Source organism: Nyctereutes procyonoides, unplaced genomic scaffold (genome assembly GCF_905146905.1).
Source record: "Nyctereutes procyonoides isolate TBG_1078 unplaced genomic scaffold, NYPRO_anot_genome, whole genome shotgun sequence".
In the NCBI taxonomy this organism is placed as follows: Eukaryota; Metazoa; Chordata; class Mammalia; order Carnivora; family Canidae; genus Nyctereutes; species Nyctereutes procyonoides.
Window position 1 is genome coordinate 12,654,889 of NW_026575049.1, and position 25,647 is coordinate 12,680,535.

Sequence of the window (25,647 nt, forward strand, 5' to 3'; positions counted from 1 at the left end):
CTGGCTTCAACATTGAGATGTAGCTATCCATGAGTGTATTTTCAGAGGATGAAAATTAACATTATCATTAGCTTAAGTAAAATGGAATCCATAAAGTTAAATTTTCTACTGAGAACATTTATAATACTTTCCCAAGGAAAACCAAATGATTTATGGTAAAATTATAAATGTTTGAGTTTTGATGTCAGACAAATTTGGATTTGTATTGTGCCTGGCCCTTACTATTAACTGTATAGCCTGGAGAAAGTTAAAGACATGGGGCCTTCTTTTCTTTGTCTGTAAACTGGAAACTAATCACGAGGGTCTTTTGATGCCTGAAGGCTCTTCACAGACATAGTTTCTTCCATCATTACTCCATATGATGAAATTTCTGTAAATGTGAGCATGCCGTCCTTTGGTGTCAGCATACAGTTCCCCTTCCTGACGTTCATAGGTAAGGGTACGTAACAAGCAATGGAATAATGCAAAGATGTCCCAATTTTGCTTTGAAGATTGTGGTACCCACACTCCAAACTAGTCCCCGGTGCTCCTGGCCTCCTAGTATTCATGCCCTCTGTAGTCCCCTCCTGAATATGGGCTAGACCCAGCGACTCATGCCTAATGAATAGAAAAAGTGGAAACGATGGTGTGTGATTTGGAGACTAGGTCAGCATGGCAGTGTGGTGTGTCTCTCTCTCTCTTCACATGATCTGGGGAAGCCGTGTTGTGAGCAGCCCTGTGAAGATGTCCATGCGTGAGGAACTGGAGTCTCGTGGGAGAGCTTGCAAGCGGAGCCTTCAGCTCAGTCAAGTATGCAGACACAGCCCCGCTGACAGCTTGACAACAGTAACCCCTGAGGCAAAAGGACTATACAGCTAATGGGCTCCCAGATCCCCGATCTTCAGAAACTGTGAAATCATAACTATCTCTCATTTTAAGCTGCTAAATATCGAGGTAACATGTTATGCAACAATAAGCAACTAATACACAGATCAAATCCAAGATGACAAAGTTGGTGGGGTCTACAGACAAAATACCATTTCTCAAGGAGGACAGAAACGCTTCTAAAATGTATACACTTATCTGAAAATCAAGAAAAAGGATTGCATATTTGATTATTTCACAAATGTACCACCATGGTACATTTTTCTTGCAGGCTTTTATATTGATTCCCTCTGGGAACTTAGGACAAGTGTCCCAAGACTGTATTGGAAGACATCTGAGTCACATTCTACATTACAGTAGGCTTGTGTCTTACATCCATTTAGCGTTTTGTACTCGGTATTTAGTATTTGACCCCAATACCACTTCACACAAAATAAGTCCTAATTTTCCCAAAGCCGGCATTAGAATCACACTTTGTGTGAGTTGCCCACCACGAGCTAGTCACTTAGCTCAGGAATGAGCCCATGCACCTGCCTCCACTATAGCTCAACACAGCATTCTTGTCCCCCACCACCCGCCGCCCATATAAGCTGCCTATGACAAAGGCAACAGTAGTTTTCACAAATTTGAGACATAATATCATGCGTCTAACAGATTGCACTAAATCACAGTCCTAACTGGCAAACGTTCTGGGCGTTGGGGCATGAATTTTCTCCTCTATCAGAGTAAATCTGCTGCCCACCTGGGCCACTGTCAGAAAGTTGAAAGTATAGCCTTCGTCACTCATTCCTGAGTACAAGAATCACCATTACTGAGGCCACGTTGTAGGTCCTCATATCTTATTATTTCTTGAAGGGGCTATTGTGTCTTAAACAATCTGGACTTCAGATACTCTGCTTTAGCACACATTTAACTACTCCCTGACATCTATTCTATCTTTGCTTGTTAATAGTGTCCCAATTTTTATTCAAGTAACCTCCCCTCCCATAAACAGCTTGTGGGTTTTTAGGGATGCTCTAGGGGTGGAGCATGTAGTTTAGGCTTGGGATAATTAGTCTAATTTTACCACCAGGCTGCAAATTGTTCAGGGATGAAGTGAGTAATTAACTTAAATTGGACTAGTCATGGAGATGCCCGGGATATTACTGACGGCTGTAAAAGGATCATTCTTTTCCAATAAATATGAACCTGCAAGGATAAAATTCCAGGAAGAAAAGGAAACCATGTTGAGATGAAGAACAGAGACTCAGTCAGAGAAGGAGGTCACCCCAGTGAAAGCAGAGCGAGGAGACTGATCCTGGCCAATTATTTGTCTTCAATCAAACCATACCTAAAGCTACACGTACTACAGAAATGTTACCTGAACTACGGGATTTTCTCCAGTTTGGACTGAATTCTTGTCACCAGCCACAAAATATTCCTAACTGGAATTCCTGACATAGTAGAATTCCAATGGTAGGTATGTAGGTTAAATCACCTTTTGGGATATTCCCTATGCAAATACAAAATTATGATTAAAACAACGTCTTCTGAGGCACCTGGGTGGTTCAGTCCATTGAGCGTCCAACTCTTGGTTTCCGTTCAGGTCGTGATCTCAGGGTCATGGGATTGAGCCTTCAGTGTAGTCTGCTGGAGATTCTCTCCCTCTCTCCCTCTCCCCCTCTGCTCTTCCCCCTTCTGGCTCTCTCTCTCTCTCTCTCAAATAAATACATAAATTCTTTTTTTAAAAAATGAAATAATATGTCTTTTGAAAAAGTCTCCACCAATTACTCATCCATATCATATAACACACTAAATGCTACAAAGTTTATTTACTGTGTCCAGGCAGTGAGAAGGCTGGACCCTCTAAGCCCTTCAGATCACATCTAGAAATTGTCTCTTTCCCTGCAAGGTGAAACTCATAACTGGTCACCAGCAGAGCCAAGCTCAGGTGAGGCAGAGCAGAGCTCAGGGTGTAACTGAAACACAGCCATGCAAAGCATTTGGTTTTACTGGTCCTCTAAATCAACTGCCTGATAAAAATATTTTCAGAGAAAGTTGTGTCAAAAAAACACAGAGAATGTCTGTCTGCTGGTCTGGGTGAATGGTGAGCAAGACGGGAAGCCTTAGGCATCTAGGAAACTCACAGAGTCCATCTACGACTCCGGGACATTCCCCATCATCTTCTTAGGTGCTTAGAGAAGTCTTCCTTCTGCCCTAAGAACTGCCACTGCCACTGTATCCTCTCTTTTCTCCTCCTTCCTTCCTCCCATCCCATGTTCTTCCCTCTTCTCATCCTCCTCCTCTTCCTCCTCTTTCTCTTATCCCCCTCCATCTTCTTTTTCTTCCTTTTATTTTCCTTCCTATGAAGACCATCCATTGAAGTCAGCCATAATCCCCCCATGTTTTAGATTCCAAAGCCCTCCTAGTCCCAGTTTTCATAGATTTTTCCCAGGCTAGAACATTCTTCACTCAGCAACCTAGGCTGAACTTGCTGAACTGGAAAAGCCTGCAGCTGCTTCCACTCTACCACTTTCATCCATACCTCTCCTCTCTGATGTTGGGGACTTATAACTATGGAATCTCCAGCACACGTTTGTTTAAAGCCATTTTTTTGACTCCTACTATAGCACTGACCTTGAGGACATTCATATTCTGTCCATATTACATTTGTGCAGAAATCCTAATAACAGCTTCTTAATTGAGCTTCTGAAATGTAATTAGCATTCTTTGGGATAAACATTCTGATTATGCTGTTCTCTCCTCGGAATAAACGAACTACAGATTTTCCTGGTCATAAAAGAAAGAAGAAAAAGGAAAAAAAATTCATTTGTGGACAAATGCTCTAATGAAATGCTTTGTGGAGACAACTGGGAGTCAGGAAAGGAGGAGAGACACATACATCTCTCACGTCCCTTTTCAATTTCTCATTCTAAAATTCGTTGTCTTAATGATGTCAGAAACAAGAGGGAGAGAAAAAAATAGAGGAAGGGGGGGGAAGTCATCTCTCTGTCCATGGAAGCCTTAAAAGTTACATATATATATTTTAGAAGTTGTCACCGGTATTTTTACTCTGGCTGAAAAAAAAATCCTAGTAATTTCCCTAACTTGGGAAACTAATACTCATAAATACTGCTCATCTTGGTATAAATTAAGCCATAAAATAATTCTTTGGTACCCCTGTGATATTCCTCAAGTAACACAGTCTCTCTTGATATATATATATATATATATATATATATATATACATATATGTATATATATATACCTAAACACATGTACACCTTGCTACACAGTCATCAATTACTCTATCAAAGTCATTTAGCCACCAGTTCTCTCTCTTTCACCATCTATACTTCATTTCCAAACCTCTTCCCTGGATAGAATGAACCTTCAAACCAGCTGATACTTTATTGAATGCTGACCGTCTGCTGTATGAGTCAGTGGAACATTATTGATTTATTTAAAAATAACCCTATTTCCCTGGTTTTCCTACTAAATCACACAGGCATGAGTAACATCACTAGAGTACAGGAAACATTAACACCAGCCACTGTTGCAAGCTACCACAGCCACAGCATGGTTAGAGGCTAGATCGAGAGAGGTTAGGGAAGGCTAACACAGCAACATCTCCCGTGGCCTTCATGCAATCATCACTCGTCGGAAAAAGCACAGCTTCTTCATGAGTTTCCAAACCACAAATGAGCTAAAAGTGGAATGTCTTGCTAGAATTCCTTATTGATGCCTTTTATCCTGTGTAATATTAAATTAACTAGACAGTCCATTGCCTTACAAGATAGAACAAACCTCCCAGACAGTAATTCACGGTGACTTTAAGAGGTGATAACTATGGGAATATGATGGTCACCAGGGGAATATCTCCCTGAGCCTTCGCATGGACACAGGCACATCCAGATAGAGCCACTTCATTAACATCATTTATCTTCACCAAAGAGACAGAGTACATGGCTTTCACCTTCAGAACATCTGTTATTCATGTAAATGCACAAAATTTGTTCAAGTATTTCAGGAGGCCAAGTGACCCACATAGTTTTGTAACAAGAGCTCATCTCATGTTCTCAATTTATAATTTTTTTATTGAATTACTGACATTTCTTCTCAGACATTTCCCAAAGAAAGCCAGAGATTCCATTTCATTTGTCTCTATTTCTGGATCCCCCAAATGACAACTGGATCATAATAAATACTCCTGTGTATGCTAGTTGAAAACATCAATGAATAGATCTTTGATTGTCAATACCAAGTAACATGTCCTATAGGCAGTAGGCTAAAAAAAAAAATTAGGAAATAAAAAAAAACTTATTAAATCTAATTACATTTGGTTCATAGAGAGGTTATCAAAATGCAAACATGGTTTAATTGAATGACTTGGCCTTAAAAGTCAACATATTTGATTATATTTGGGGACAGAAATGCAATAACAACCATTTGGCTACTGATTTATACTTTTAATGTGAATCCTCCTGTTGTGATTTTAAACTTAAGAGGGACTATAGTCTAAACAGGGCATCAACCTCAGGCTGTACTTAAACTATGACACCTCCATAAATCAAGAAACTCTGGCCTGGGTTACATACCCTAAGAATACAAGCAATGGAACCACTACATTGGTGGTTAGGATATTAGGAATATATCAGCGATATTAGGAATATTATCAATTACTCCCAAACCACTTTTTTATTCCAGTGACAGAAAATGATCTCTCCTCCATAACACCTTGTCCTTTCAGTGGTCTCTCTTCATTTGTGACCAGAGGTCCTTAGTTAAGTATGATTTATTTATATACACTGAGACTAAGCCCCACTCAGAACAGATTATCACAGAAGACAGAGGCTCAGTGCATAATATGATCTACTATAACTGCAAGGCCTTCCTAAAGCCATTTTTTATTTAAAGATTTATTAAGTGCCTACATGTGCCATGCACTGTGCTGTGCACACAAGCACACAGACACGGTTTCTTATTAGTTTGTTCTTGTTTTTTTTTTTTTTTTCAAGCAGCCACCACAGAGGAAAGTGTCAGCATCAGCATAACCCAATACTTACCACCACAATGACATATGCTGCAGGGATTGGAAGGTTTTCCACTTCAAGATCCTGACCAGCCATGGCCAGCAGATTGAGCGAAGGGTCATCTGCAGGTCTAGGAAATGCTGAGTTAACTATTTGGTGGCGTTTGTTTATTTGAGCTTTAGAAGAGGCATGGTAGCTATGTTTATATATCTTTTGTGGGGCTATATCCAGGCTCTTCTCAATGTCTTGTGAATGGTGATAAATGAATGCTGGCTTCTCACTCTTCTGATGAATTTCCAAGAATTGATCATTATTTCCTGAAAAGCACCCTGAAACGAGGAGAAAGCAAAAACAAACATCAAAGACCTTCTTCACTGAGATGAGTAGAAATATCTGATAAGGAGAATTACCTGTCCTCAAGTCAGCTTTAAGACTCATGAATTTAGATTAACTGGTCTCCACCTTTTCCCCTACTTCATTTTCCCACAAATGGAACACACTTGGCTGTACAAAGGCACCTCAGAGATTTTGGGTGGACAGAAGTGGGTGTAGTTTGAAAAAGTCCTATTTATCAAATGTCCTATTTATCACCTATTTACCTCTTTTAGTCCAGAATTTCCTCCTTTATCTACACTCCCAGTTCTAACAACCAGTTGAGCTTCTAATCCTAGATGTCCTATCTATTCTTCAAATATTTAAGCTTTCCTCCCTTTAATCCATAGCCTTTCATACAATTCTTATTTTATATTTATTTTATCTTGCTTATAGTTAGCAATTGTATAATTTTTTCTTAAATGCTTGTAGGATCTTTTTAGCTGAGGGCAGAAATCTGAGGATACTCTGTGTGGTAGCAACTTCCAATTCTGTAACGATATCCATTCTTTCCTTCTTATTTAGTATGATGGCCATCCAGATAACAAAATACATTCACCTTTATTTCTTCGGTGAGGTAAATACCCATGGACTTGAATAGCGCTTTCTCCTAGTTGTCATCGGCCACAGGAGAAAACAGATAACATGCACGTATGAGCCCAAAGAATTTCACTAGGTCAAGCAACAGTTAGCAAAGCAAAGTTAAGATCTTCTGTGTAAGAAGGTCAGCAGAGTAAGCAGATCACAACACAGTGATGCCACCCACACAGTGCCTAGCAACCTTGGGCACCCCAGATTTTCCCTTAGGTCGATGGTAGCAATGAGCTGCACAAATACTGCCTTAGAAATTACTTACCTCTTTTTACTAGAATTCTGGGGTGCCTAGAATTCTTACTGAATATTTATAGTACAGGAATTGCTAGTTTTTACAGCTTCTACCCTCCATCAAGCCTTTTGTGACCAGCATATATTTCTAGCATTTTCAGCAATTCTGTCTAAAATATGCTTTCAACTTTCCCTTAGGGATATAAAGGTGATTTTTTAGCCAGCTTCAGTGCTCTCTTCCATGAGACAGTTTGGGAATCATCTTTGGGTACCAGTGACTTTAGCCTTTCAGATCATTCAAGTCACAATTATATTTCATGTGAATTCTGAAACAGTAATAGAAATAATCATCCTATCTTCAATCCTGAGTTTGCTAAATAGACTATAACTTTTTAAAAAGCAATCAAGCTACCACAATTGGCCAAAGATGATGACTTGACAGTGATGACCTTCAAATACCTATAATTTTTCTGATAATATTGCCTCAGATTTCAAAATGAAACCATCATTAGGAACAAATATCATGTTATGAAATTCAGAACAGAGTACATCAATGTTATTATTTTTGTAGTGTTTTATTAATAGAGAATGGTGCTAAAATGGTTTTAGATGTCTATTGACTTTCTGGCCACGATATGTTCAATTAGAATTTACTAAAAGGAATTTACTCACTAGTATTACAGTGTCCTGGAAGAGTTTCTATATTTCTGAAAAGAGAGCACTTTCTTCCCTCCTCTTAGAGAACTGGATCTGATACTGCAAAGAGCAACAACGAAATGATCAACTTGAAGTTAAGAAATAGAATGGATGTACTACCTTTATCTTAGTTGGCTTTTTAAAAACTCCTCATTTAAACATGGTCTGTTGTTTTGGGAAAGGCATAATGTATGCTTGAATGAATTTGGGTTCTCACCTGAGGGATTGGCCTTTCTACCAAAGAGGAATCTATAATGTTCAGTAGCAAAAAAACTATATCAGCCAAGATAGTGCCATTGAAATGGCCGTGTTAATAGAGATTAACATGCAAAAAAGATGGGCCCTAGCAAGATTTAGGAAGTAAAAGATAAAATAGTGTGGGGAATGGGTAATTTCAATAAGAAAGATGAAAGTGCTCAGGGTTCAAATCAGAGAATGCAGATGTATGCAGAGAGATGGATAAAGAAATGGGAACCATACATAATCATCTCCACTCTTTCTTTTTCTCTGCTATCAATCACAGCAAACCTTGTTAGAGTCCCCCCCCCTTTTTTAAAGTATTTTATTTATTTATTTGAAAGAGAGCGAGCATGAGCAAGGGGGTAGAGTCAGGAGAAGCCGACTCTCTGCTAAGCAGGGAGCCCGATGCAGGGCTCAATCCCAGGACAGGGAGATCAAGACCTGAGCCAAAAGCAAATGCTTAACTGACGGAGTCACCCAGGCACCCCAGGGCCACTTTATTTAAATAAGATATGTGAGTCCAACTAACAAATGTCTCTTGTGCTAAAATTGGCCTACAAGGAAAGGTAAAAAAATCTAATTTTTAAGTGCAATTTTAATACAGTTAAAATTTCCCAATCTTATCCACTTGTGTACAGGAAAAGTCTTATTCCTGCCCTGTCCTTAAGTAATGGGAACCTCACTGACAACATAATATTAGGAATCCCACCATAACCATTAGGCAGGAAAAGAGTTTTTCAAAGTGTTGGGCTTAGATCCCTGCATCAGAATCACCTGGATATTAAGATGCAGATTCCTAGATCCCAGCCTAGAACTACCATAGCAGAGTCCCTGGAGATGTAGCCTAGGAATCTGGATTTATTGCTGAATTATATTCACATTCAAACTGAAGCTGAGGACCACTGAGCTAGTATCTGGAATTCGTTTTGTCTTCTCTGTCTTCAAATGCCACCTCTCTATGGCCTCCCTCACTTCAGCATTATGAATATACTCAAGTAAACGATTCAGTAATGTTAAGATTGAGATGCCTATTAAATATCAGACTTCTGAATTGGGAATTTAATAGCTAAGTGTGTAGCACATAGTTGGAGAGAGAAAGATTGATTTGTGAATCATCCAATACAGATAAAATTTAAAGCCAAGTGACTGGATGCTGATGATGAGGAAGTCCTGACTATACAGGACAGGGCACTGTAGAATTCAAACATTTTGAGTCAGGGAACTGAAGGAGCCAGCAAAGGCAAGTGAGAGGGATGGCAATAGAACAGGAGAAAAACCAAGAAAGACAGGAAAACTTAAGAAAGAAAATGTTTTAGAACCTGTATGTATTTTAGGGTTTTAGACAGAGGCAATTGAAAAATCGCTCTCATACTGATGTCTCTAGAAACAAGTATATAAATGCAACTTCCATGTGTTGCTATGGAAGATAAGTCCCACTGAAGACACACTCATAGATTTTTAAATCACAAAGCACACTGAGACTACTGCCATGAGAGACAGTCAAGATGGAGTAAGTGGGAAGATTCTCACCTAAGAGAGAGTAAATAAAGGAGGCTTTAAAATAAGTTGATTTAAAATACCCAAAGAGATGAAAGAAGAAAATAGGAATAAGGCATATAAGGAAAAAGGAATAGGTATTTTGTTGTTGTTTTTATTTTTTAATTTAAATTTAACTTGCCAATATATAACACCCATGCTAATCACATCACATTCCCTCCTTAACGTCCATCACCAGTATCCTATCCTCCCACCCTTCTCCCCTTCCGCAACCCTTTGTTTCCCTGAGTTAGGAGTCTCTCAAGGTTTGTCTCCCTCTCTAATTTTTCCCACTCAGTTTCTCTCCTTTCCCTTATGGTCCCTTTCAGTATTTCTTATAATCCACATATGAGTGAAACCATATGATAATTGTCTTTCTCTGACTGACTTATTTTCACTCAGCATAATACTCTCCAGTTCCATCCATGTCAATGTAAATGGTGGGTATTCATCCTTTCTGCTGGCTGAGTAGTACTCCATTGTGTATATAGACCACATCTTCTTTATCCAGGAATAGGCATGTTTCAATCCAGGTGGAAATCATAGAAGCAAAAAATACAGTAATTGGTGAAACTCAATATATGGCTTATACAGTAGCCTAGATACCATTGAACAGAGATTTAGTAAATTGGAAAAGTTTAGGTAACACTTCAGAAAGCAGTACAGAGAAATTAAGAGAGAAGTGAAAAAGAAGGTGAGTGCCATCTGAAAAGGTGATCCACACCTATTGGCATTCATATCCTTGTATAACACCCTCCCATGGAGAGTGAGCTGGATCTCACTTGTGACGTACCTTTAACCAACTGATAATGGCAAAAGTGATGGGATGTTACTTCCTTGATTAGGTAAAAAAGATGTGACTTCTGTGTTGCTTTCCTGGTGACTTTGATGAAGAAAGTTGCCATGCTGGAGAAGTCCATGTGAAGGATGAGGCTGCTAGCCAAAAGCCAGGAAAGAACTGAGGCCCTGAGAGCAGCCTGAATCCTGCCAACAATCATGTAAATGAGTCTGGAAGCAAATTCCTCCTCAGATGAGCCTTCCTCCAAAAGCTCAGCCCAGGCCAACACTCTAATTGAAGCCTTATGAGGGACCTTGAAGCAGAAGTCCCAGCTGAGCCATGCCCAGTTTCTGACTCACAGAAATTGAGAAAGAGTAAATGTATATCGTTTTAATCAACTAAATTTTGGGGTAATTTGTTATGCAGCAAAAAAAAAAATTGTTACGCAGCAACAGGAAACTAATGCAGAGGTTGACAGAGACTAAACTGTTAAATACTTTTACCTAAGAAATGAAACATTAGAGAAATCAAACATTTTACAAAATTTAAGGAGGGAAATGACAAGATAAAACATGTATTTCTGAAAGATGCCCTAGCTATACAAGAAAATAGATTGGAAGGAAGCAAGAGTAAGTGCAAAGGTACCAGGTAAAATATTTTAGGTAACGGGAGAGTAACCCAACACCAGGAGGCAGTAGAGGGATGGAGCAGAGGTGAATCTAGTTGACAGATGATCCTTTCTACTCAAGGAGATTCATATATGCTGTCTATCTTGGATTCATGTGCCTCTGCCTTTTGTGACTCCTATATATAAATTCTCCAACTGACCAATGTTGACCCATAGGCATGGACATGTCTGCATCCCTATTCAGCAGGAAGGAGTTACAGAAAATAAGACCTTCCACCCTCAACAAACTTAAAAGATTTAAGGTCAAAATTGTTCAGAGGCTGGGGTATAATGAGAACAAAGGCAAAAGAAATGTAGATAAAATTAGCAGACTCCTGATAATTATCTGAGACGTGCAGGGTGTGACATCCCTCAAGGAACTCCTGGCTGCCTTAATGTTAATACTTTGCTAGAGGCAAAAAAGGAAGCTTAGCCTGACAATAGCCAGACCTCCAGGATCCTGTAAGTCTTCTTGAACACATGAAAATCCCTTTAGAGACTTCCTTTATCTCCTCCCTTCACCTTAAAAGTTTATAATCAATCACTCCTCACAGTCACAGTGTAGCTCTTTCTGCCCAAGGGTCCTGTCCCTGTGCTTTAATAAAAGCACTTTTTTTTTTTTGCACTGGAAAAAAAAGAAGAGAGAGAGAGACTGGAATTGACAAAATAAGGAGGAGAAGTATTAATTCAATGATTGAGTTAATGTTCTAGGAGGGAACCAACAGTGGGGTTTCAAGGGTAATTTTGTTTCTACTGGGTGATTGACTATATGGGGGTGCCTTTACTGAGAGAGTAATGTGTGTGCCTACAATACATAGAAACAGAAATGTCAAGAGAGCAATTCTATGTATGTAAACTCTAGAGGAAGCTTTGGACTAGAGATAGGTGCTTAAAACCATAAGCAAACTAATGGAGAACTAAGTGATGAGATTGCCTAAGAAGAGCTGTGGGTGAAGAACAAGAAGTTAGCAACTTAGACCCAGGGAAGACCATATTTAAGGAACATTTGGAGACTGCGCAAGTACGGAAGGCATGGAAAGAGTGCAATAAAAAGGAGTCTCTGAGAGGCAGTGTCCAGTGTCACTAAGTCTGTGAGTTCAAACAAGACAACCCTAAACATTTGCATAGGATTTACTAACTTAAAATTCATCAATGGACAACTAAGCCTGGATATTCAGAGGACCAGATTTAACATGGAAAAGGCTTGGGGATAGCCTTCTAAAAACACTAAGCTAACCATCTCCCACTGTTGAGTCCTTGAACAAAAATAAAATAATTTGAAAGGATTTAAAAGGCTATGGAAGATTCTGAGTCTGGATAAGATGGGGCAAATATGCCCAACCTTGTTGCTTACACTGCGTAAAACCTAGGACGGAATGCATGAAACCGCTATTTGAGGACTCTGGAAAATAAATTGTAGCAGGGTTACTGGAGATAACGAATAAAATTCAAAGTTCCACAGCATCAGCAGGGGAGTTTACCATCTTTCCCCCTACCCGCCCCCCCCCCCCCCCCCAGTATTCTCTAGCCAGCCCCTAGTGGATGCCAGGTACAGACAAAGACAGCTTCGGGAAAAACACTATAAAATACTAGTTCTGAAAAAGAGAACTCATAATGCTAAAAGAGACTACAGAAATCTTTCCCCATTGCTCCTCTCTCTCTTTTCTCCTTTCTCCAGGCTCCAGCCCAAGCAATGTTACAGCAGCAGTGGCCTTGGGCGTTAATGAGAACTTAACAGGACTCAAAACTCTGCAAGACAGGCACTTTCTTTCAGGAAACTACCATTCTATGGACTGGAACCAACTGTCACAGCTTTTTCTTTTCTCGTCCTCCCACCGCTTGACCCTGGACTCAGATGCAGTTGTAGAAGTACAAGAAGCATACTTCAACTATAAAGATTACAGATAGGTTTAATGTGAAAGGGTGGAAAAAATACGTCATGTAAATACTTGTCAAAAGAAAGCCACTCTCGGACAACATACACTTCAGAGCAAAGAAAATTACCAAGGATAAAGAGATACATCACATAATAATGAAATGTACATACTGATATGATATATATAAGAATATATAATAGTCCTAAAAATGTATATATCCTCCCCCCTAAAAGCATAAAAACACATGAAGCAAAAACTAACCAAAATGAAAGAAATGAGCAAATCCATAATTATAGTTGGAGATTCTAGCATTCCTTTCTCAATAATAGATAGAACTAGTAGACAGAAAATCAGCAAGGGTAATGTTATAAAGGAAAGAACAACATCATCAACTAACTGGATCTAACAGTATTTATAGAATGTGCCAACCAAGAACTCGGAATACACATTCTTTTCCGGTGCACTTGGGACATTCACCAAAATAGACCATCTCCCGGGTCATAAAACAAACTTAGACATTTAAAAAATTGAAATTATACAAAATATATTCTCTGACCATAATAGAATTAAACTAAGAATCAATAAGAGACAAAACAAGAATAACTCCATGCATTTGGAAATTAAACAGCATACTTCTAAATATCCTTGGGCCAAAAAGTAATTACTAAATTAGAACATGTTTTGAACTGAAATAAAATGAAAATATAACATAGGATGAAGTTGAAGTAGCACTATTTAAAGGAAAATTTATAGCATTAAATGTCTTTAATAGTTTAATAGAAAAAGAAGAAAGGTCTCGAATCAATAATCTAAGTTTCCACTTTAAGAAAGTAAAAAAAAAAGCAAAATAAATGCTAAACATGTAGAATGAAAGAAATTTAAAAATTTAAAGCAGAAATAATTACATTGAAAATAGGAAAACAATAAAGAAAAATCAATGAAACAAAAGCTGATTCTCTGAGAACAGTAAAATTGATAAAACTCTAGCAAGACTCACAAGGAAATAGAGAAATAGAGAAAACACAAATTATTAATATCAGATAAAAGGAAGGCTGTCATAACAGACCATGCAGACATGAAAAGATAAAGAAATACTATGGATCATCCTCTGCATATAAGTTCAACAACTTAGGTGAAATGACCAAATCCTGAAAAACCGCAAACTAATGAAATTCAAACCCGAGATGAAATGTCGATCTCAAACTGTACTAACATTATAAAAAAATAAATCTCCACTTAAAATTGTTTTAAAAAAATCTTTAGGATCAAATGGTTTTACTAGCAAGTTCCACCAGAAATCTAATGAAAAATATAACATCAACTTCACGTGACCTCTGCCAGAAAATAGAAAAGAAGGAACACTCTACAGATTATTTTACAAGGCCAAAGTTACACTGATAACAAAATCAGAGAAAGGCAGTACTAAAAAGAAAACCATAGACCGATATTCATGAAGACAGTGCAAAAATCCTCAACAATATATCAGCAAATTGAATGCAGATATAATACAATGAATAATATACCATAACCAAATGGGGCTTACTTATCCTGGGAATGAAAGGCTTCTTCAATATTTGAAAAGCTATCAACATAATCTACCATGTTGACAGTCTAAAGAAGAAAAACAACATTGTCATATCAATTGATGCAGAAAAAGCATTTGACAAAATTTACGTCTATTCATAGGCTAAAAAAAAACTAAGCAAACTAGAATAGAAGAGAATTTCCTTTAAGAAGGCATCTAACTTGGGTGCCTGGCTGGCTCAGTCAGTAGAGCATGTGACCCTGAATTGCAGGGTCATGAGTAGGAGCTTCACATTGGGTGTAGAGATTACTTAAAAAAAAAAAAAGTTCTTAAAAAAGAAAAGAAATAAAAAGGCACCTACATTAAACCCCTCGGCTAACATTATGCTTAATAGCAAAAGACTGGATGCTTGTTTGCCATCCCAAGATAGAGCACAAGGCAACTATGACATCACTTCTATATGACATTGTATTAAAAGTCCTAGTTGGTGCAATAAGACAAAGACAAGAAGTAAAAGGCATACATATTGAGAAAAAAGAAATAAAACTGTTCTAGTTGCAGATGGCATGACTGTCTATGTATAAAATCCCAAAAAATCCACCAAAATCTTCTTAGAATTAACAGGTGAATTTAGTAAGGTTGGAGAACAGAAAGTCACTCTGCAAAAACCAATGCCATTTCTATAAAAAAGCAATGTGTAACAGAAAACCGAAAATAAAAAAATTATAACTGCTCTAAAATAAAGTATGTAGGTATAAATCTAACAGAATATGTATAAGATATTTATACTAAAAATTATGAAATCCTGGAAAACAAATCAAAGAAGCTCTAAATAAATAAAATGACATACGTTGCTCATGAATTGTAAGACTACATAATGAAGATGTCAATTATCCCCAATTAAAGAAAAAATACCAACAGAATTTTTAAATAGACATAGTTATTCCCATTCTAAAATTTATATAGAAAGTCAAAATAAAGAGAATAGCTAAAACAATTTTGATAATGAAAGGAAGAATAATACTGCCCAATCCTAAGACTCACTATAAAGCCATAGCAATCAAGGTAGTGTGTATTAGCAAGGAAGAGATACAGAGATCAATGGAACAAAACAGACAGTTCAAAACATATCCACAGAAAACATCACCATTTGATTTTTGACAAATGCAAAAACAATAGAGAAAGAATTTTCTTCTCAAAATGACATTGGAAATGTAGTACATCCGTATGCAACAAAGTGAACTTTTATCTAAACTTCACACCTTGTATAAAACTTAACTCAAAAAAGATCATAGATTAATGTATAATTAACAACTTTAAAACTTTTTAAAGATAGGAGAAAATCTTCATTACCTAGGGTTAGGCAAAGGGTTCTTAGGACAGCAAAATCATAATCCATACATGAAAAAAATGGATAAACTGGACTGGATGAAAATTTTAAAAATTTTGTTCTGTAAAAGACAACTGTAAAGAGCATGAAAAGGCAAGCTACAGAGTGGGAGAAAAGTAACTGTAAATCACAGGTCCAGCAAAGACTTGTAATCAGAAAACAAAGAACTCTCAAAACTCAATAGTAAGAAAATAAACCAATTTAAAAATGGACTGATGTTGAACAGACACTTTGTCAAAGAGAATGCATAAATGACAAACAGGTACATGAAAATGTGCCCAAGGGATCCCTGGGTGGCGCAGCGGTTTGGCGCCTGCCTTTGGCCCAGGGCACGATCCTGGAGACCCGGGATCGAATCCCACGTCGGGCTCCCGGTGCATGGAGCCTGCTTCTCCCTCTGCCTGTGTCTCTGCCTCTCTCTCTCTCTCTCTCTCTCTCTCTCTCTCTCTCTGTGACTATCATAAATAAATAAAATTTAAAAAAAAGAAAATGTGCCCAAGCCTATTCACCAATAGAAAAAAAAATATTAAAACTGGGATATGATACCACCACATGCCTCTTACAATTGCTAAAGTGAAAAATACCAACAATTCTCAGTGCTTGAGAGTCTTGTAGGAACTAGAAGTCTCAGACCTTGGTGGCAATGCAAAATGACAATAGGCACTATGGAAAATGGTTTGGCACTTTCTCAAAAAGTGGGATTTGCCAGCAATCCCACTTCTGCGATTTACCTACAAAATAAAAACTTCCATCCACACAGAAATCTGCAAGCAAATTTTCGTGCCAGCTCTAGTCATGATTGGCCCCAATGGAAACAACTCAGATGCCCTTCAATGGATGGGCGAGTGGATAAATGTTGGTACATCTATCCATTGGAATATTACTCATCAACGAAAAGTAATGAATCATAGATCCATACAACTTGGATGAATGTCAAGGGCATTAGGCTGAGTGAAAGAAGACAGTCACAAAGCATCACGTACTGTGTGATTCCATTATATGACCTTCTTGAAAAGGTAAAAACTATAATGATGGAAGACAAATCAATGGTTATCAGAACTTAGGGGCGGAGGATGGAGTAGATAGCATGAAGGAGATCTTTTACATCTTGTGGCAGGAATCGATACATGGGCTGAAATTCATAGAACTATACACTCAAAAAAGTCAGCGGATTATGCTATATGATGTTTTGTAAGCTGCTTTTTAACTCAATACTTTATGAAAGCATCTTTTCTCTAACTGTAAATCTACACAGTTAAAAAAAATGATTGATAAACTTGTAGAAGGTACTTTCAGTGTACATGTGGGAGACAGCTGGACTTAATTGGATTGAAAAGTGGGAGATAAAGTGGAAACAACATATATGGACAGCATTCCAACAAGTGTAGATGTGATAAGAGAATGATAGTATGTTAACAGGAAGGGAGGGAAGGGTTGAGGGATTTTTTTTTTCCCCACGATAGGAGAGATCTGACCACTTTTATTCCTTAAAGGGAGGAGCCTGCTGAGAAGGAGTGGTTGAAAATGTTGAGGAAAGTCAAGGATATCAGGGGGAAGTCAAGGACATCATGAGTAGACTGAGCTGTCCGCTGTCCTGCAAGACTGTATGGACTGGGGTCCACAGTCCAGGCAAGGGGATGACCAGGGCGGGTGGGAGGTATTTCTTCTGTTATGACATGAGGGGGAGGGGATGATGGGATGTGAAGGGGGTAGAAGTTGAGCAAATTATCTGCTGATGGTTTCTATTTTCTCCGTGTAAAAGTGAAGTCATCTCGTAAGAGGAGGACAAAGGAGGAAAGACTGTAAGTGTCAGGAAAATGGAGAGACTAAAACAGTTGTTGTAAAGAAGGAGGGATAAAGTCCATAAGCGTGGGAGGATGCCTCCTGGGCACCCAGAACTCAGTCCCTCTCAGCCCAGAAGGGATAGAGAGTGTCAGTGTTTAGCAAACAGCTTGTCAAAGATCCTCATCTGCATTTAAAATACAAGGACTTTGACCACAGAAGCAACATTCACTTGCGCAGAGCTAGTCCTGATGGTCATAAAGCTCCAAGATTTAAATTTCATTTTGGACAGACCTTGGTAATCTCTGAGGAATCTTTGACAGAGAGAAATGGATGAGATTATAACATTAGAGCAGGTCATGATTCATTATTTCAGACTCAGTGTCAGTTAATTCTTGGATGCACGCGGTAGAGAGGCCTCGCGTGCACCTGAAAAGGTGAACAATCCCCCCCCCCAAAAAAGGGCAACTTTGTTCTCTGATCCTTTTGTGAAAGGATAATCATTGTTTTTAAAGCATTGCCAACACTTTCTTCTCTAGAAAGTGGATATAAATGGGTAGCATCAGGAAAGTCCCTTGGGAATTTCTACAAGCGAAATGGGGAGGCTCTCCTTTGATTTGTAAATGCCTCTCAGAAAAAGTTAAAAATACACGGAGTACTAGGGAAAGCTTACAGAGCAGATGCCTAGGAATAGTAGTCAGGAAGGAAAGAAACAGACTTTTTAAGAAAGCAATGGACTAGGAGATAAGGACCGTGGATTCGGGCTGCAACACTACCACCACCACCACCAACACCATATAAGTGACCTTGAGTCAGTCTCCTCACAGCCGAGCCTCAGTTTCTCATCACAGAATGAAAGTGGTTCTTGTGGATCTACAGCTAGATCACAACGTGCATCAGTAAAGGAGAAGCCCCAATTCAATGAGAGTTTGCTTGATGCTGATTTTTTTTTTCTAAAGATGTATTCTTCCCTAAGCCCAACACGTACACCTATTTTTCATAAATAAAATTCAGAAATTTACACCTAAAGCTTTACACTTAAACTCACCTTTCCAATTTCTCCTGATTTAATGAAATTTTATTAGTATTATGTTTTCGCTTCATGTAAGATGGCTAAGATTGCTATTAGCATCCAGCTCCCCTTAATTAAATTTGCTCTCCTCCAGAGTCTTTTATCAAAGCTCTTGTTGCATCTTCAAAATCCTTCCTCACAGAGCACGACGTACGTATACGTAGTATATACCGACAGATAAATCACCCTTTGTGATTTATTACTTTGTACCCTCTGAAATTCATGTTTTTTACATTTCTTTTAAATTTAAGATGATAAATGTCCAGAGCATAATCAAGTTTCAGTTTATAATTTTCTTAAAAGATTTTATTTATCTATTCGGCAGAGAGTCAGCATGAGAGAAAGAGCTGGAGCAGGGGAGAGGGACAGCAGGAGAGGAAGAAGCAGACCCTCCACTGAGCAGGCAGCCCAACATGGGGCTCGATCCCAGGACCCTGAGATCATGACCTGAGCCCAAGGCAGACACTTAACCAACTGAGCCACCCAGGCGTCCTCAGCTTATAATGCTTTATTATGATTTAGAATTTCTCTGAAAAGAACAAAATTATATACATAGTGTGAACATTCATGTATCAGGAAGACTCAAAAGGCTGTTTTCTACTTTGTTCAAGTTGTGTTTCCAGGCATTGTGCGCCGTACAGCTCTTGCCACTGTTATTTCCAAATGTCCGATGTGTACTATGATAGACATCTGCTTTTCTCTGGGTCTAGTCCATCTGACCCATAGGCCACGTACAATAATATAACCTTTTGGGAACTTAAAGGGGCATAGATTTCCAGGAGCAATAAATAACCTTGGATTTAAAGGGGCTAATATTAAAACTATTCTTGCAGTTGTTCTGTAATTCTCCTGGTGATGGTCAACACAGGACGTCATCGCAGTTCTAATCTCCAGTTATGAGGGCCCACCGTACCAACCCTGAAGCCCCCTGATGAACACGGCAGTCTTGCCTAGATGTGACAATGGAGGTCCGTTAGGATAGCCTCCCACTCGTAACATATGATCACTCCCACCAGTCTGTTCATAGAAAATTTATCAGTGTTGGAAAGAGTCCATTATGTTATTTATGGCTCTATCTATAAAGCCAGTTTTATAAAATTCAGTTTGTGTGTCTTAGTTGGATTCTGACAACATACATAAAGGTAAGTAAGTATGTATGTAGAGGTATTCACACTGGTTTTGTTTTTTATCTTGACGGCAAATGACCAATTTGACCAAAAAAAAAAAAAAGGCAGGGGGAATCATCTTCAAATGAGCGATTATATCATAAAAGGTAAAAAAAATAAAAATAACAAAATGAGAGATTCTGTAAAATCATAATTGAATTTATAAAAACTGGAAACCATTACAGCCCCCTGCCCCCAGAAGACTTGGATGAGCTTGTCATGGAAGGATCACCTCCTTCCAGGAATGGCTTTCCTAAAATCTAGTCTGTGCACTGGTTTCAGGATGTGAAGCATAATCCCATGAGGAGGTGCTGTGTCATTCTCTAGGAGTATTTAAATGTTTCACATGTTTGGCTAGTGATGTGTCTAGTATATCTATAATAATTTTTTTTAAAAAAATCAAAGTAATTAGTCTATTTTTATAGAGCTGGCTCTATTCTTCTCTATGTCAGAGAGGATCTGAATTTTACAAGAATAAGGAATGATTTTGATTAAGGCAACTTGTAAACTTTTTCTGCATATTCTTTGATATATCAACACTCCTTCACATTCCTTCAAATATTCCATTAGAAAATGTATTTCCTACTCCCACTTCCAAACCACTGTACCTAGTTACTTCTTCCTATTTATCTTACCCACCCAAAGTTGAGCTGCAGAATGGCAAACTCTTATTTGCGAGTCGCAGAAGTAATTGTCATTTCAGGAAAAATCCACTGTGTGCAAAATTACAAGGAGTGAGTTTCATGTTTCTTGATTTCTGCCCAGCTTTAATAGAATTATTTTTCATCTGATAAATATATGTTACAGAGTGGAACATAATGCAATTAGGACAGACCCTTTGGGACAATGTGACTAGACTTTCGTCATAAGGAAGGAGTGGGGTTAAGACCACTGGCCTCAGACTCTGCTGGAGGAGGTGAGATTTACGTTGGTTGAGAAGATGCAGTCCGATGCCCCCTGCCCAGTTCCTGAAGAACTGAGTAGAAGGACATTCGCACAACCATTAAGAGAACTTCATCAAGATATGCCCTCTGGGGAAATGCAGAAGTAGAGAAAAATGATCACATGGCTGGAAAGCTGAGAAATACTACTCTTTGCAGAAATCATAGGAATTGAGTTCCACATGCACTGAGTAATGAAGCAGTACATTTGTAAAACCTTTTATACTTCGGTTATTGTTATGCAAACAGCTAAAATGTTATTACTTATAGAGATTATAAACTATTTCCATCATCTCTTTAAAAGATTTTATTTATTTATTTATTTATTTATTTATTTATTTATTTATTTATTTGAGAGAGAGAGGGAGAGTGTGCTCATGAGTAGTGGGGGGGGGGAGAAGAGGAAGAGAGAATCTCAAGCAGACTTCCCGTGGAGCAGGGAGTCACAGGGCTCAATATCAAGAGATCATGACCAGAGCAGAAACCAAGAGGGGATTCCTAACCAATGTAGCCACCCAGGCATCCCATGTCCATCATTTTTATAGTAGAGCTCTCCAGATGACTCGAAAGCTAGGATCCAACAGCAAGACAAAGAAAAAAATTAGTGTTTCAAGAATCATTCTAACAGATCGAGAACTATGTTAAAACGTAGCAAAGCCAACATTAGAAAATACAAAAATTAAAATATTACCATAGTAATGATACTACAGAGATGTGAATGCCTGGGTATTGGGGCAGGAGGAGGGTGAGGAAGGGGGTCCCCAGTGGCCACTCAAAGATATCCCTGCCCTGGTCTCCTTTGCCTGCATTTAGGGATTTGGAGGGTACCTGGTAGGCCCATAAGTCCTTTCTTTCATCATTTGAAATTATTATCACTGGTCTAAGGCACTACTCTGACATACTTCTTTGAAAAATGAACATCTTGTAAGAAAGGACCATGCAATTAATAGCTATTCTTAACTGGAGTTGAAAGTGTTCCCAGATATCAGTTAACCATTTGCCACCCGACCTCTCCCTCTCCCAATCAAACAATACCTAGCACTTACATGGCACTTACTAAGACGGTGCAGTTTACATACATTGTCCTATTCCATACACAAAACAACTTTACAGTTGTATAGTATATAACCTCTACGTTAAAAAGAGGAAGTTTAAAAAGTAAAGAAAAAAGATAAAGAGAAAATTGAGGCTTACAGAGATTAAGTAACTTGCCCTAAGTTAACAGAGCTGGAAAATGATTGTGTGCGTACTGGAGTCCCATCACAATATCCATGCTCTTAGCCTCTATGGTATTATGCTAAAGGTTACCCAAAAATATGGCATTTTCCCCTTTATTCTGATTTTTCTCTTTACTTTTCTCTTTAAGGTATTTCATTTTCTTCCGGGGAGAATAAAGACACTGTCTTGAATCAATGAGGCCAAGAAAGTAAATTGCTTATAACTTAAAACCACACGTTCATATTAATGGATGGATGGCCTTTCAAACTAACTCACTGTAGTATGTTGAACACTTTGTATTGAGCATCTTTCCCAGTAACCCAGTGATTGGAGTGATGCACAGTGTTTTGTTTCCCCTCCAGGGTCCCTCAGGACTTGGGGCGTTACTATGGTGGGAGAGCAGGAGAGTCTTGCTCTGTACACGCTGCTGTAGGGGCCAGGGAGACACTCTTTTTTTTTTTTTTAATTCATGAGAGATACAGAGAGAGAGAGGCAGAGATACAGGCAGAGGGAGAAGCAGGCTCCCTGCAAGGAGTCTGATATGGGACTCGATCCCCAGACCCAGGATCATGCCATGAGCTAAAGGCACATGCTCAACCACTGAGCCACCCAGGTGTCCCAAGGGAGACACTCTTCCTCTATGTTCATTTTGTGCTCTTTTCCAAGGATCCATTTTTCCGTAATCCATTCTGCACATTTAAGTCAGAACATGGACATTGCTTTGGGTCTGAACTAGGAAAAAAATAATCCACGTCCTTACTGAACTTGGCATTTACTTCAGCACAATTAAACATATTGATCTTGATTGCTGCGTCATGTGAACAATTAGTTTTGCTTTGTTTTTGGTCCACGTGGCTGTAATTTTAACGGACACCAACATCTTAACAAATTGAAATCAAATGAAATCTGATTATGAGGAAAGTCTCAATAGCCTTAAGAGTGAAAAATTATTTAAATGGCAAGTGCTAATAATGTTCACATCATAAACTTGCTAATTGACACTCCGTGGCAAATACCATCGCAATAACAGACACTACAGTAATGTTATTTAGGGAAAAAGCATTAGGAAATTTAATCTTAAAATAATAATTTACCATTATTTTTTTTCAAAGCTATTAAAATCCTTTATGCTGGGAAATATGCAGTGTAACTCTGAATATGTCAGCACTTGTAAGTGCTCTGAAAATAAAGGATGCACTTACGGGCCAAGTAGGATTTTTCAAAATCCCCTTTTACAGGGATAAATGGCTTTCTTTACCTTTTCAATTTGACTTTGTAAACAGCTTTTAAAAGATTTAACAATAAACTTACCATAAAATATGACATCCATGTTATCATTAGTACTAATGGCAATAAATGGTTTTTTTGTGTGTGATCCCGTCATTTCATAAAAAGTGACTTTTTATAATTCATAAACTAGTCTCCATTCTTCAGATGTAAGTATGTCTCCCTTGAGGTGCAGCATTTTTCCGTAAGAGAAAAATATGTGTAGTATCCCAAAACCTTATGGTTCTATAAACATTGTCTACTCATTGAAAGGAGAGAAAGAAAATGTATACAACCATCCAAATACTCCCAAATTTTCTGCGATGGTTTGTTATTTGTTTGGGGGAGGGAAGGAGGATTGAATTATTTGGGGTCTTGATAAATTGAATCCGCTAAATCACACTCCCACCTGATTTTGAATGGGCAGGTGGCTCATATTTGCTACTACAAGATAGATGATGACCCTTCAGTAATCAGGAGTTGAGTTCCGAGTGTAGTCTTAATGCACAACTAATGTGCAATTATCTAATCCCTTGATCTATTTAAAATAAAGACACTCACCTTATCTCCATCCATCTAGTACTAGAAACTCCCATAGCAATGTCTAACTAGACAGAGTTCAATACACAACTCTAGCACAACTATTATCGTGCCCACGGCACACAAATGCATCCTACAGACTATGCTTAAATGAAAGCTCTTCTGTGCGATTTTCATTTCTTTGTAACCAGTAAATGTAAATAGGATTGAGGGAGCAGTAGTAAAATCAATTCTAGTCTTTACAGTTATGAAGATGAGATGTAATCTCTTCATCAACGTAATTTATTATCATTTATTTTGCCTGATACACCCGGAATACATTTATTCACTCATCGAACATGTATTGATGGCATACTAGGCAGCAAGTACGGTTCTAGGAAACGGAGTTAGGAAAGACCTGAGAGTGGAAGACTTTGCCCTGCTAATGAGTTTGGGTTTTATTTTAAGAAAGAAGGAAATAGCCAAAGTAAAGAATTTTACAAGGGGAGAACATGATTAGGTATGCTTTTTTTCAGAGTTTTACCTCTGGCATTTATTTTTATGAAGGATGGATTTGATAAGAGGATGGTAACTTAAAATACTACATGAGAAATAAGGACCTGCCCCAAGGCAGTGATGTGAACAGAGACTGGAGAAGACAAAGCAAAGGAAGGGTACAGGATGAGTTAACAGTTGCAGGCTTGGGTGAATGTGGGGGATCTTGGTTTTTATTTATTTATTTGAGAGAGAGAGCATGAGTGACAGGGGGAGAGGGGAGGTGCAGAGGGTGAGGGAGAAGTAGGCTCCCCGCTGAGCAGAGAGCTGGACATGGTGCTCGATCCCAGGACCCTGAGATCATGACCTGAGCTGAAGGCAGACACTTAACTGACCGAGCCACCCAGGAGCCCCAGGGAATGCTGAGTACTAACAGATAAGATGCTTGTTGGATATCCAGTGACTCCTAGGTCATTAGAACTATATGCCTGGGGTTCAGGAGAACTATCGAAGATTAAAATACAGGCTTAGGAATCTTTGACATGTAGGTCTGAATATAACTACACAGGGAGATTGCACAGAGAGGGAAATAAAAGGGGGCACATAAATTCTAGAAAGCACTAACCACGAAATACTACACCCTAAGTAGGACCACAGGTGAGGATTGGAGTTGGTGGAGAAGTAGATGAGAAACAAAGAGAAGGCCAAATGTGGATAACACATTTCAGAATTTTTACAAAGCACCACTCAGGGTACAATCTCCAAGAGAACATGTAATGTCCAAGGTGTCAGGAGCGAGTGATGTTGGGTATACATACAAGTGTGCTTCTTATGTGCCAAAGTAGTAGACAGGTTTGTCCAAGGGCTTTAAATCTTGCTTGTAAATTAGCTGTATGAATCCTTTTATGTCACCACGGCCATTCCTGCATGTATGTACAAGGCATTTCACTAAGACCTGAAAACACAGCAAAGCATTTAAGCCGTACAGCATCTTGCAACCAATTTGAAGGACTTTACCACTGTTTCAATCTGTAGTTCTGGTCTCCTGTGAGCCCATCCCATGTCGCCCTCAAGTTCACAATGGTAGAAAGGTCTATTTGAGATAGTATGTTTCCGGAGCATGTGAGCTCCGAGGAAGAAACTGGAATTTTGGATGAATGAGCTCTGTTGAAGTCCATTCTAGAAATGGCTAAGCTGACTAAGTGTGTCTTGCATGGGTGCCAAGAAGAAATTAAATGCAAAAGGGAGAGAACAGAAATATCACTGTGTTGTTTCTATTTATTCAATATATTTGTTCTTAATCTTTAGTAGCTTTTATGCCAGGCCCTGGTGCAATGCTGGGCAAGATCTGCAACAGATACAGCAGTAAATAGAACAGAAAAATATCTGTGCCTTCAAGGAGCTTT

The 25,647-nt window shown here is 38.6% G+C and overlaps 1 protein-coding gene across 1 annotated transcript in view; it reads right to left on the minus strand.

The window, feature by feature from the left end:
- Positions 1-25,647, minus strand: part of PTPRR (protein tyrosine phosphatase receptor type R) — a 234,830-nt gene that overhangs the window by 204,521 nt on the left and 4,662 nt on the right. Inside the window, exon 2 of the mRNA XM_055327798.1 lies at positions 5,910-6,205. Within this exon, the coding sequence (XP_055183773.1) occupies positions 5,910-6,205 (296 nt within the window). The remainder of the gene's footprint in view (positions 1-5,909; positions 6,206-25,647) is intronic.